Here is a 14,984-nt window from a genome sequence, read left to right as displayed (position 1 = left end):
TATCCAGACTGGTATAAGGGGCAGAGATGGGCAGCTGGGGCAGAAAGGACATGCAGCAAGGCAGTAGCTGGATCATAGGGTGAGGCGTTGGCTGGCAGACCAGGCGGTCCCACATTTGTGTGCAGATAAGCTGGAAGGGATAGCTGGGAAGCGAGACAGGTCATGCAACCCAGGGGTCTAGCTTATGAAAAGAAAGCATAGAAACATCTAGCTGTAAAAACCTATGGGGGTTGCAGCACTGGGAAAAACTTCTAGCCTCACGGAAGAGTTTGTTGGAGAGGCCCACGGGATCCTAGAACATAAACAAACCCACCAAACCAGGAATCAGCACCAGAAGGGCCCAATTTGCTTGTGAGTAGCAGGGGAAGTGATTGAAAGCCAGCCAAGACTGAGCAAACAGCATTGTTCCCTCTCTGACCCCTCCCCTACAAAGTGTCACAACTCAGTGACATGAGGTGCCCCACCCTGGTAAATACCTAAAGCTCTGACCCTTACAATGTAACAGGTGCACTGAAACAAAGAAATATGGCCCAAATTAAAGAACAGATCAGAACTCCAGAAAAAAAAACAACTAAGCGATGAAGACATAGCCAACCTATTAGATGCAGAGTCCAAAACACTGGTAATCAGGATGCTCACAGAAATGATGAATATGGATGCAAAATAGAGGAAAAAATGAAGGCTATGCAAAGTGAAATAAAGGAAAATATACAGGGAACTAACAGTGAAGGGAAGGAAACTGGGCCTCAAATCAACAATTTTAAGCAGAAAGAAGAAATAAACATTCAACTGGAATGGAATGAAGAAACAAGAATTCAAAAAAAAAAATGAGGAGAGGCTTAGGAACTTCTGGAACAATTTTAAATGATCCAACATTCAAATCATAGGGCTGCCAGAAGGAGAAGAGGAAGAGCAAGAAACTGAAAAACTTGAGAAAAGAATGAAGGAGAACTTCCCCAATCTGGCAAAAGAAATAGACTTCCAGGAAGTCTAGGAAGCTCAAAGAGTCCCAAAGAAGTTGGACCCAAGGAAGCACACACCAAGGCACATCATAATTACATTACTGAAGATTAAAGATAAGGAGAGGATCTTAAAAGCAGCAAGAGAAAAGGAGACAGTTACCTACAAAGGTGTTCCCATAGGACTATCAGCTGACATCAGCTGATCTCTTAAAAGAAACTTTACAGGCAAGAAAGGGATGGAAAGAAGTATTTAAAGTCACGAGAGACAGGGACCTACATGAAGATTACTCTATCTAGCAAAGCTATCATTTAGAATGGAAGGGCAGATAAAGTGCTTCCCAGATAAGGTGAAGTTAAAGAAGTTCATCATCACCAAGTCCTTATTATAAATATTAAGGAGACTTATCTAAGAAAAAGAAGATTAAAACTATGAACAGTAAAATGAAAACAAGCTCACAACTATTAAAAAAAACTGCAAAAACAAACTAAGTAAACAACTAGAACAGAAATAGAATCACAGAAATGGAGATCACATGGAGGGTTATCTGCAGGATGGAGGAGGAGGGAGAACGGAGGAAAAGGTACAGGGAATAAGAAGCATAAATGGGAGGTACAAAATAAACAGGGGGAAGCTAAGAAAAGTGTAGGAAATGGAGAAGCCAAAGAACTTATATGTACAACCAATGGACATGAACTAAGGGGTGTGGGGAAATGCTGGTGGGAGGAGTACAAGGTTGAGGGGAATAAAAGGGGAGAAAAAACATGGGACAACTGTAATAGCATAATCAATAAAATATACTTAAAAAAAAAAAAAGCAAGGAGTGTGGGTCCCCTGAATCCTCCATTTGCCAGTTGGCTCTAATGAAATGATTCCTGTTTATCTCAGCATCTGCTCTAGAACTATATCTGTGTGAGTGACAAGCATGGGAAACATGGGTTTTCCTCTGGGAGAGCAGGTAAAGCTGTTCCCATGTTTCTTATTTCCAGACTCATTCCCCCTCCCTTTAGGGCAGAGCAATGCAGGTGAGAATGAACTGATGAGAAATCACGGACCACCAAAAAACAGTAGTAAATAATGACCATACAATCACTGGCGCAACCCCACTCACCACTACAAACTAGGCCATCTTCTATAAAATTGAGCAGATTAAAAAAAATTGGAACATATAATGTTAGCAATTCAAGAGTGAGGAGATGAAACTCTGCTCTCAAAATGAAAAAGAATTTTTCATTTTTCCATTACCATTTATCCCCCCATACCCTCTTCCACCCCCTCTCACCCCCTCTCCATGCAATCACCACACTTGTTCGAGTTCATGAAAGCAGAATGTTTTTAAAAAAGAAAATTTCTAATCCACAATCTCAATGAAAAATAACACTACATTAATGGAAAAAGAAGATTATCATTTTCTTCATGTAACTCGAGTACAAATTGGTAAAATTTTTCTGAAGGACAATTTATGAAAACATTTAAGAATATAAAATGTGCACCTCTTTGACATGGAAATTCCATATCTAAAAATTTATCCTAAGTAGTTAACTGTACATATGTGAAATATTATATACACAGCATTGATAACACTTTGAAAATAGTAATAAAAATTAAAATCGACCCAATGTCTAATAGTTTGGTTGGGTGAATTATGGTAATACCCATACAATGAAATTCTGTTATCATAAACATTCTGTCCTAAGTGTCCACAAAGACATTTGGTCCATGCCAACTCATCTACCTTAATTCCACGTGCCATGACCAGCTAGGCTACTGAGGCAAGAAGGGTTGTAATTGGCAATATAGCCACAGCACTATTATTGGACCAATAAAACATGATAGTATTTTTATGTAATAATCCTGTAAACCAAAACTATGAACAAATGTTACAGGCTGTTTAAACCCAGAGACATTTCCTAAGCATGGGCATTTTTAACAGGATCAAATGTTAAGGACCACTTAGTATGGACCGATATGCTCATTGAGGTTTTTGAGAGGACCAAATTTCGAGGACCTTTGAATGTGGACAAAATGTCTCTGGATATTTTGGACATGACTAAATTCTGAGGGCCTTTTGCATTGACTAAATGTCTTCATGAATGTTTTACACAGCACTAAATGTTCGTTAATCCCATAAATAATAAACATTTCTATTATTAACAAGAAAGATGTCTATAATGTATCATCAAGTAAAAAAAATTTTAAGATTATAAACCTATGTACAGGGGAAAACACACTTTATTAGTACTCTATGCTTCTAAGGAGAAGATCTATAGGACTGCCTGATCCAAGAATAAAAGCTATCTTTCCTGTTTGTTAAAAATGAAAGCCAAATTCTTGAAAAAATGTTAGTAATGCAACAGATGAGTCAGGTTGAAAATTCTTATAACAAGCCCCAATCCATAACTCAGCCAGCTGTACTGTCACTGTATATCTCAGACAGTTACAAGAATAGGCAATTTTGCAAGTAAATTTTATTCTCTTTTTTAATAAAAACCTCTTCAATTTGAAAGGTTTTCTCTCTTTCTTTTATCTCTTTCTTGCATACTAAAAACACAAAGCACAGTACTGGATATGAACAATAAACACGCCACTTAGAATGAGAACATTTATAGATTCTCACAATTCAAGTATTCGCAAAGTAAGTAAAATCTCATGATTGAGTTTTAGTAAGTAAATAAATCATCACAAAACACAATAATTTGAAAGCGATAAAGAGACAAAATAATAACCACAAATGCAGACATCTTTATTTTACTTACTTCTTAAATATAAATGGGATGGAAACTGATCAAATTGATCAGGTACAGAAGATTTTGGGGATGGATTCAAAAGATTTTCCTTGCTCTTCAAAAAGAAATTTACTGTATCCAGCTGACGATTTTCTATCCCGGCCTGAAATGGAAGCATTTCAGAAAAAAATTACAATAGGAAAAAAATCAAGATACAATTTTTTTTTCCCTTTCAATGTCAGAACTTAATGTGCTGAGACTGAAGGCACAAGGCTATCTTTACATTGCGGAAGTACCTGGATCTAGTGAGGATTCTGACAATGACTAATTATGCAACCCAGGGCACATCTCTGCAAGCTTTCTAAACACCAGTTTCTGCTTCAGCAGAAACAGAAGGTTAGACTAGAACACCCTTCCAGCTCTCCTGCTCTGTAATTCTACAACAATTCAATGCCAGGTACTTGTGGATCACCCTTACAATTAAGTTATTGTTTATTTGAACTTAAATGTTAAAGTAGTATGATATAGTTAACTGAAAAGCAGGCTAAAAACAGATTCCCATTTCTGATGAGGTATCTTGAGAAACCTCTCTATAGAGAGTATTTAAAACCTACAGATTAAAAAAAAACCTTTGTGTATCTTTAAATGCTCAGTTGAACAGGAAAGAACATGAGAAAAATTCTTAGGGGATAAAAACAAGGAGGAGAAAGACAAATTCAGCAAAGTAACTAACTGACCTTTAAAACCAACTGCTACCTGAAGTCACCTGTGGATCTCTGATGGACTAAAGCAGGGATTGGGAACCCAAAAGCCCACCCATCAAATCCAGTCCCTGCCAGATTTGGTAAACGCAGTTTTATGGGAACATGGCCACACCCATGGCTACAATAGCACAACTGATTAGTCCAAACAGAAACCGAAAGGCCTGCAAAGCCTAAAATATTTACTATTTGGCCTTTACAGAAAAAGTTTGCCACTCCTCATCTAAAGTACCATGAAGAACCACCTAAAGAATTTACTAAATGTGGAGTGCTGAGCCCTGCCCCCAGAGTTTCTGATTTTGTAGGGCTGGGATGGGGCCTGACCACTTGTATTTCTAATAAGTCCTTAGGTGATAGTGATGCTGCTGGTCTGAGGACAACACTTAGAGAACCAATGGGCCAAAGTGCTGGGTGTTAACAGACCAAGCAGGCTGGGGTGAGAAATACTTGTGTAAGTTATATATGGAGGGAAAAAAAAGAGAGGATAAACCAGGGTCCATTTGAAGTGACACTCTGACAAAAGCTGAACTAGAAAAATTACTGCCCCCATAGGAAGACCATAAACAAACCATGCCCTTGCTCTGAGTGCTGGGAGAATGACCTGTGTTATACATGATTAAGTTAAAAAATATTCATGTTAAGAGGGATATGCTAAAGTACTTAGAGTTCACTTTACTATGTTTTGCAGTTTCTCTGTAAATTTGAAACTTTTCAAAATATCACATCTGAAAATGACCCCCCCAAAATTCTAGAACTAATATAAAAATTGAAATTACCTACTCAGTGGATGTGTTTAATATCAGATTAGACAGAAGTGAAAAGAACTGAAGAAATATTCATAATACAAACTCATAGAAGAGAAACTGAGGAAAGTAGGAAAATTCTAACTACTTCTGATTGAAGTGCCATTGTGACAAAGTGGAAAATACCCATTTAATTTGCAGGTACAGAGAACATTTATGAAAATGTGACTACTTACTAGGCTATAAACTGAGTCGGAACAAATTTTTTTAAATTAATATTGCCCTGACTGGTGTGGCTCAGTAAGTTAGGTGTTATCCTGCAGACCAAAAGGTCACTGTTTGAATTCCCAGGCAGGGCACAAGCCTGGGTTGTGGGCCAGGTCCCCAGGTGGCGGCATGTGAGAGGCAACCAATCAGATGTTTCTCTCCCTCCGTTTCTCCCTTCTTTATCCTCTCTCTAAAAATAAATAAATAAAATATTTTAAAAAAGAAAATAAATGAAAATTAAGACCATATAGACTAATATTTTCCCAACTGAGAATCCTGACTCATTAGTGAGACATAAAAACACAGTGAAATTATAGAACACTCAAAACAAAATGATTATAAAACATGCCTGAAGGCAAAAACAAAAGACTACCCTCATAGGAACAAGAGCTGACTTCTCAATGACAATAGCATCCAGAAGTTGGTAGGAAATGATCACAAATGTGCTGAAAGAAATCAACTGCCTACCTAGAATTCCATACTCAACAAAAATATCATTCAAAAATGACAGAAAATGAGGTTTAAAAAAAATCCCACAATAATGCAAGTAGGAAAAGAGTAAATGAAGTTAAAGCATTCAATGGACTTGTATTATACAGACAGGTAAAGTTACTAAATTTGGGTTTGTTAATTTAAATATGCACATCATATATCCTAGGGCATGTTACCTAGAAGAACATAAACTGCACATTTAATATCCAAACTAGTAGAGGGCACAGGAGCTTCTGAAGTACTAGTAATGTTTTCTTTTCTTTTTTTTTTTTTTTTAAGATTTTATTTATTTAGTTTTAGAGGGGCAAGGAGGGAGACAAAGAGGGAGAAAAATATCATTGTGTGATATTGTCTCTTGCACAGCCCCAATAGCCCCCAACTAGGGACCTGGCCCCAGCATGTGCCCAGCCTGGGAATAAAACTAGCAACCTTTTGATTCCCAAGCCTGCACTCAATCCACTGAGCCACACCAGCCAGGCCAATAATATTTTCTTTCTTGACCAACATAGTGGTTACAAGAATTGCTGCTTTGTAATCATTTGTAACACTGTCTTATATCCTGTATACTTTTTAAAAATTTGTATTTATTTTAGACAGAGGGGTAGGGAGAGAGAAAGAAAGGGAGAGAAACATCAATGTGTGGTTACTTCTCATGCGCCCACCACTGGGGACCTGGCCCACAACCCAGGCATGTGCCCTGACTGGGAATCAAACCAGCGACCCTTTGGTTCTCAGGCCAGCGCTCAATCCACTGAGCCGGACTAGCCAAGGCTATTCTATATACTCTTTAATATGTTATATTTCAAAATAAAAATAAAATGGATTAATGTGGTTTATTACAGTAACAGATTAAAGGAGATGACTCATAAGATTATCTCAGTAGATTCAAAATAAGCATTCAATAAAATTCAATACCCACTCATGGAAAACTCAAAGCTGGAATAAAAAGGGAATTTAATCTTATGAAGGTTTTCTTAACAGACACACACAACTTTTCGCGAGATATTACAGGTATCATTTTTAAAAATCAGAAATAAGATAAGGATGCCCAGTGTTACTTCTGGGTCTATTATACTAGAGGTCCCAGGAAAAAATAGGACAAGGATAAGGTAAAGAGTAAAAAGAATAAGGGTCTGAGGAGAAGAAACAAAATTCTATTACTTTGATGTTAAATGTAAATTAACGATATAGAAACTTCAATAAAATCTAACAAGTAAATTAATAAGAGAAATTGGAAAATTTTCTAGATATAAAATTCAACACATAAAAATTAAATGTATTTCTATATACTGCTGACAAAATGTAAAAATGTAAATTAAAACTATACTACTTATAATATCAATACATACTACTTAAATATAAATATATTCTATATATTTTAATATATAGTATTTAAATAGAAATATACATATATATGTAATATTTAAATATAAACACATACCAAAGATAAAGCTAACAAAAATAAAATCAGGCTCCTACTATAAAAATTATAATTCTTAGTGAAAGACAGTAATGAAGACCTAAAAAATTGGGAGAGAGATTATGTTTGTGGCTAGGAACATTATATATCTTAAAGATGTCAATTCTTCCCAACTTGATATATAGACTTAATGTAATTCTAATAAAAATCCCAACAGCTTTTCATGAAACTTGAAACACTGATACTAAAATATAGAAGGTTAAGAGAGGGGGAGAATAACAAAAATATCCTGAAGAATAATAAAATGAGAGATTTAAATTAAGAGAGAATGGAAATGGCTGAAAGACTAAGACCAATAAAACATACAAACAAACTCATGCATATGTGGAAACTTGGCAAGACATTTCAGATTGTGGTATATATTTTAAAAATCCTCTATATTTCAAATAATCCTTTATATTTCAAATAAAAAGTGGTAAAAGGACTTTTGAAAAAAAAATGGTACTGAGATAAATGGTAATCAGTATCAGGGGGAAGGGGATAGGTCTTTACCCCATACCATGCATAAACATTAAGTTACAAATGGAAAAGGACTTAAATGTAAAAGTCATAATTTTAAAACTTAGGGAAAAAAATGAAAACATCTTTATGACTTCAAAATAGAAGTCACAAACTATTCATGAAAAAGCTGATTAATGAAACTGCATAAAAATTAGAAATGTGGACTTCCAGTCATGATGGAGGCCTACACAGATACACTTCACCTCCTTGCATAACCCTAGAAAGAATTACAACTACATCTCAAAACAAGTAATACCCAGCACCATCAGAAAATTGAGCTGTATGGAAGCCCAACAACCAAGGATTTAAAGAAGCCACATTCATCCAGAGTGGTAGGAGAGGTGGAGTCACGGAGACAGCAGAGAGGTGCAGAGATGATATGAGGCATGGAGAGGCAATGGTGGCAGTGGAAGGGATGATTCACATTCATGTGTGGTGGATAAAAATCAGGAGGGATATCTTGGGAGTGAGTGATCCTATCCCCAGGCCAGACTGCACAGCCCAGGGTTCTAGCGACGGGAAGATAAATTGCCATAACATCTGGCTGGAAAAACCAGTGGGGGTTAAACCAGCAGAGGAAATTGCTGGATTTTTAGGAGACTAGGCTTAAAGGGGCAGCATAGACTTAGAAGGTCATCAGACTTACCCACTCTGGGATTAACCACCATGCAACAGCTGGAAGGGAGCCAGTAGCATTTGGGAAGTGGACAAAGTGACAGGAAATGTGGTGAGTGCTGGGTAAACCTGCAGAAGCCAGGCAGCCACACTGAACCCTCTCTGAGCCTTCTGGCAACACAGAACCACAAAGCCGTGAAATGAGTTGCTCTGCCCTGGTGATTACCTAGGGCTCCACCCCACACAATTTATTGGTGCCTTTTCTATAATAGGTCACTCTACTAAGACAGGGAGTCAAAGCAGTGCTACCTAATACACAGAAATAAACACAGGGAGGCTGCCAAATGAGGAGACAAAGAAATATGGCCCAAAGGAAAGAACAGAACCCCCCAAAAAGAACTAAATTAAATGGAGATAACCAACTTATCAGATGCAGAGTTCAAAACACTGGTGATAAGGTGCTCAAAAAACTCATTAAGTATGGTAACGACATAAAGGAGAAAATGAAGGTTACTAAGTGAAACAAAGAAAAATCTATAGATAACCAACAGTGGAGGAGATGAAGCCAGGATTCAAATTAATGATTTGGAACATAAGGGAGAAATAAACATTCAACCAGAACAGCAAGAAGAAAAAAGAATTTTAAAAAAACAAAAAAAACAAAAAAACAAGGGTAGTCTAAGGAGTCTCTGGGACATCTCCAAATGTACAAGAAAATGTACAAGAACAAGAAATTGAAAACTTATTTGAAAAAATAATGAACAAAATTTCCCTAATTTGGTGAAGGAAATAGACATACAAGTCCAGGAAACTCAGAGAGTCCCAAACAAGTTGGACCCAAAGAGGACCACACCAAGACATATCATAAATAAAATGCCAAAGGTTAAAGATAGAGAATCTTAAAAGCAGCAAGAGAAAAGCAGTTAGTTGCCTACAGGGGAGTTTCCATAAGACTCTCAGCTGATTTCTCAAAAGAAACTTTACAGGTAACAAGGGACTAGCAAGAAGTATTCAAAATGATAAAATGCAAGGATATAGATTACTCTATCCAGCAAAGCTATCATTTAGAATGGAAGGGCAGATAAAGTGCTTCCGAGACAAGGTAAAGCTAAAGGAGTTCATCATCACCAAGCCATTATTACATAAAATGTTAAAGGGACTTATTTAAGAAAAAGAAATAGACCAAAAATATGAACATTAAAATGGCAACAAATTCACAACTATCAACAACTGAATCTAAAAAAAACAAAGTAAACAAACAACCAGAACAGGAATAGCGTCATAGGTATGGAGATCATTTGGAGAGTTATCAGCTGAGAAGGAGAAGGTGGAGAATGGGAGAAAAGGTGCAGGGATTAAAAAAGCATAATTGGTAGATACAAAATAGACAGGGGGATGTTAAGAATAGTACAGGAGATGGAGAAGCCAAAAAACTTATGTGCACAACCCATGGACATGAAATAAAGAGGGGGGATTGCTGGAGGGAAGGGGGCAACTGGGAAAAACTGGGACAAATGTAATAGCATAATCAATAGAATATATTAAAAAATCAAAAATAATAAAATGGTTTTAAGATAGTCAAAAAATAGAAATGTGGTGAAGAAAGTAAAGAGACAAATCAGAATATATTCATCACACTTACAACAAAGCATTGGTATCTAGAATATATAAAAAACTCCAATCCACTAAGAAAAAGACAAATGCCCTGAGAGTAAAATGCAAAAGATTTAAGCAGTCATTTTACCAAAGAAATCCAAATTCCAACATAATATATTTATGTTTATATAAATACAATATAAATATATGCAGATGCACAACCATAATCAGGAAAATGCAAATTAAAACCCATCATACCATAAGACAGGCAATATTTTTAAAAATTATATTAAATTTATTGGGGTGACATTGGTTAATAAAATTATATAGGTTCCAGTGTGTTTGACAGATATTCGATAAAGAATATGTGGTACATGTATACAAAGGAATACTATTCAGCCATAAGATGAAATACTACCATTTGTAACAACATGAATGGATCGCAAGAACATCCTGCTAAGGATATTCCTGCTAAGGAAATAAGTCAGATGGAAAAAGTCAAGAACCATATGATTTCCACCCATGTGTCACAAAAACTTTTAAAATCTGGATATGCCAAGTGTTGGCAAAGACATATAACAATGAGAACTCACATGTGTTGCTGGTGAGAGCACAAGCTGATAAAACAACTTTGGAAAACTATAGTACTATCTAGTGAAGTTAAGGATGCCCATGCCCTATGACCCAGCAATTCTACCACAATAGAGAAACTCTTGCACAGTGCTACAGAAGATGCATAAGAAATTGTTTATAACAGTAAACAACAGGGAACAAGCTGAAATTGAGTAAATACATGTTTATACAATAAGATACTACACAGGGGTGAAATGGAATGAATTACAGTTATACAAATGAACATGATAAATCACAAAAAAATCGTGTTGAGTGAAAAATAAAAAAGTAGGTCCCAAAAGAATATACACAGTGATTCCACTTTACACAAAATTCAACAATAGCCAAGACTAAGTATCATTATTTGAGGATAGATTTATATGCAGTAAAATAAAGAAAAGAAAGGGAATGGTTAAAATTTTCAGAATGGCACTTAACTCTGAAGCTGGCTGAGGTAAGGAAATAGGATGGGGAGGAGCACACATTCAAAAATATCACTGATAATCTAGTTCTTGTCTGCATGGTGGGTACAAGGGTATTTGTTTTATTATTGTGTTATCACTTACACATATTCACTCATCTGTATATGAGGGGAGACTAAGGCCAAAACAATGCTGTATATTCCATGCAATTCTAATTAAACTCACACACATGTACCTGTATTGGGTAAGGGCAGAGGCTCTGCAGTCACACTGTCTGGGTTCAAATCCTGCCACTATCACCTACTGTCCATGTATATCTGAATTAGATCTCCTAACATTTCTGTGTTCCCGTATCTATAAAATGCAGATAATCATACTTACCGATAGGGTTGATGATAAGATTATGAGATAACACCTGATATTAACATTACTATTTAGGAAAAACAAGTAAAAGGAAATAATCTTAATAGTAAACATGATTACTTCTGGATAATAGATTTATAGGTGCCAAATTTCCTTTTTCCCACTATTAATCAAGTCTTCTACAAAGATATTTTACAGTATATAAAAATAAGTTTTTTAACATATGGTGCTGGAACAACTGAATATCCACATGCAAAAGGATGAAGTTGGATCCCTTCCTCATACTATATGCAAAAAATTAATCAAAATGCATCACAGACCTAAAGCGTAAGAACTAAAACTATAAAACTCTTACAAGACCATATTTCAGATTAGGCAATGGTTTCATGGATATGACACCAAAAGCATAAGTGATCGGAAAAAAACTGACTTCATCAAAATGAAAAACTTATGTTTTAAAGAACGCCATTGAGAAGATGAAAAGACAGTACACAGAACAGGAGAAAATATTTACAAACTTTGTATCTCTTAAAGATCTAGTATCCAGGACACATAAAGAACTCTGAGAACTCAACAATAAACTCAAAGAACTCATTTAAAAATGGACAAAGGATTTAAACAGACATTTCTCCAAAGGCCAATAATCACATGAAAACATGTTCAACATCATTAGTCATTAGCAAATACAAATCAATATCACAATGAGATACCACTTTACTTTGATTTGACAACCACTAGGACGGCTATAATACAAAAAGGTGAACAGTAAGTGTTGACAAGGATGTGGAGCTATTGAAACCCTCATATATTGCAGGTGGGAATGTAAAAAAGTGCAACTGCTGTGGAAAATAGTTTGCTGGTTCTTCAAAAAGTTAAATGACCCAGTCGTTCCTCTACTAGCTGCATACTCAAGAGAAATGAAAACATATGGTGACACAAAAACTTAAGTCACTGTTCATAGCAAGATTATTCATAATAGCCAAAAAGTGGAAAAAACTGAAGTATCTAACAACTGATTCATATAATGAAAGATTGTTCAGCCATAAAAAAAGAATGAAGTACTGAACATACTACCACATGGATGAACCTTGAAAACATGCTAAATTAAAAAAGACAGGCACAAAAATCCACCTATTTTAAAATTACGATTTATATAAAATGTCCAGAAAAAGCAAACCTAGAGACAGAAAGTAGATTTGTGCTTGGGATTTAGGGGTCCTCAAGGAATAGGAAGTGACTGCTGATATGTACAGAGTTTTTCTGTGGGGGGTGGTGATGAAAGTGTTCTGGAATTAGACAGTGGCGGCGGTTGTGCAACTCTGAATATACTACACCACTGACTGGTACATTTTAGATGAGTGAATTTTATGGTATGTAACTTATCTCTCAATAAAGCTGTCATTTTTTTTTATTAACTTCCACTTTTTGACCTTTCAGGGGTTGTGTGGTATAGGAGCAAGTGCCCTGACTTTGATTCTAGCTTCTGTCTTTATTAGCACGGCTTTGGGCCACTCATTCAACCATTCTGAGCCTAAGGATTTTCATCTGAAAAATGAAATGAAAAACTACCCAACCCATCATATGTGGTTATTTTAGGACAAAATTATATAATACAGATAGAGTGTTTGTGAACTAGAAAATGCTATATAAATTCAGGTGATGTTGTTTCTATAGCTGAATTAGAGGAGTAGGGACTACAAGGTAGGAATAAAAGATCATTCTTGTTCAGGCTTTCCAGAGCTTGCTTCCATTTCATTGAGTCTCATCAGCTTATTGTTGCCTCCCTTTCTTGTAACTTTTCTTCCTGAAATAGTGTTTATTATAATCTTGTTTCTTTTAAAGCCAAAAAGTGTAAACTGCTAAGCAGAGTCAGTGTAATAAAATAGCCAGAAATAAGCAAACGGATGGATAAAGACTATAATTCTTTTTGCTGATAGGTTAAATGAATTCTCCCAAATCTTCAGACAAATAAGAATGTATGACAAAAAATAATCAAACAAAGTTCTATGGACATTTAATTCTGTTACCTCTAGTGCATGTATGGGGATTGAGCATCTCCCCCAACCATTGAGATGGCAAAGAGAGTCCACAGTGCTGGCACTTCCATGGATCATTAGTCTATTTAAAAACTCCTCTTGAGTCAAACCAAACAAAATCAGAGAGAGTCCATTTTCTACAGGAAAAATAAAAGTTAGCTTTAATAAATTAGCAAGACTTGGGCTTTAGGATTATGATAGAAATTAATTTCTTTTTAAAAACTTTTTTTATTTATTGATTTTAGAGAGAGGTTACAGGAGGGAAGAGGGGGAAGGGGGAAAGAGAGAAAGAGACAGACAGACAGACAAACATCAATTTGTTATTCCACTTATTTATGCATTCATTGGTTGCTGTCTTGTCTGTGCCCTGACTGGAGACTGAACCCACAATCTTGGTGTATCTGGATGACACTCTAACCAACTGAGCTACCTAGCCAGGGCCAGGAGTTAATGTCTAATTATCCAATACTTCAGCACTATAATTGCAAATAAATTTATTGGACACCAAGTACTATTATAACCTTAATTAATTCATGATTTTAAAAATGTTTTTAAAGTGTTTTATTTTAAAATGCTGACCATAAGGCAAATTCTAATAAGAACAATGCAAACTATTAAATAGCACTAAATTTCACTTTTCTATTTTGTATTCTCTTGCATAATCAGTACCTGGAATTTTTAACTATTTAAAGAGATGTTAAATTTCTGGTTTGCTAAAGTAAAACAACTAACAGCATGCTCTTGATGCACAGAAATACATGTTTACCAAAAGTTGGGTACTGAAGACACACATGATTGCTTCAATCATAATATCCAATAGCTTTGTAGGAGGTTATGGTGTAAATGCTGAATGAATGTATATCTAAAATATCAAACCAAATACCTACAGGGGCCAAGCAGGTGGTGAAAGACATGCAAGAGAAAGCTAACTGGAAAGAAAATGGCTCATACAAGAGAGCTGAAATTCAGCTCCAACCCATAAATTACTTTGCAGGAATGCAGGTCCAGTGTTTGCCAGATCTTATAATTTTTCAGGAACAGTTGGAAATTCAGATTTTGTGTGAAGTCCTCTAATTTTACACATTTATAAGAAAATCTTTTTAAAAAGTGTAGATACTATAAGATCAACAAAATAAACCTGCAGTTCACAGATGGCCCATAAGCAGCCAGCGTGCAACCTGTGCTTACATCGACCTAAGAAGACTCCTTGGACAAAAACCAACCTTTATCACTCTTAAACTTTCTCTGACTTAGTATCTTAGCATTTAGCTGAGCAGAGATCACATGAGAAAACCTTCCCAAGAGTAACATCAAATTTCTTCTGTGAAAGACTGTCACTTAGAAAAGAGGAGACACTGCCTGGGCTGGTGTGGCTCAGTGCATTGAGCACCGGACTGTGAACCAAAAGGT

The 14,984-nt window shown here is 35.9% G+C and overlaps 1 protein-coding gene across 1 annotated transcript in view; it reads right to left on the bottom strand.

Moving 5' to 3' along the window:
- The window catches only part of SPG11 (SPG11 vesicle trafficking associated, spatacsin), a 91,582-nt gene that overhangs the window by 64,990 nt on the left and 11,608 nt on the right, over positions 1-14,984 (bottom strand). Inside the window, exons 7-8 of the mRNA XM_054565472.1 lie at positions 13,566-13,711; positions 3,717-3,849 (exon numbers count right to left, since the gene is read on the bottom strand). Coding sequence (XP_054421447.1) covers positions 3,717-3,849; positions 13,566-13,711 — 279 coding nt within the window. The remainder of the gene's footprint in view (positions 1-3,716; positions 3,850-13,565; positions 13,712-14,984) is intronic.

Source organism: Pteronotus mesoamericanus, unplaced genomic scaffold (genome assembly GCF_021234165.1).
Source record: "Pteronotus mesoamericanus isolate MK-2021 breed Mesoamerican mustached bat unplaced genomic scaffold, CSHL_Meso_final contig_164, whole genome shotgun sequence".
Classification (NCBI taxonomy): domain Eukaryota; kingdom Metazoa; phylum Chordata; class Mammalia; order Chiroptera; family Mormoopidae; genus Pteronotus; species Pteronotus mesoamericanus.
This window is presented reverse-complemented; position numbering and strand designations above follow the sequence as displayed.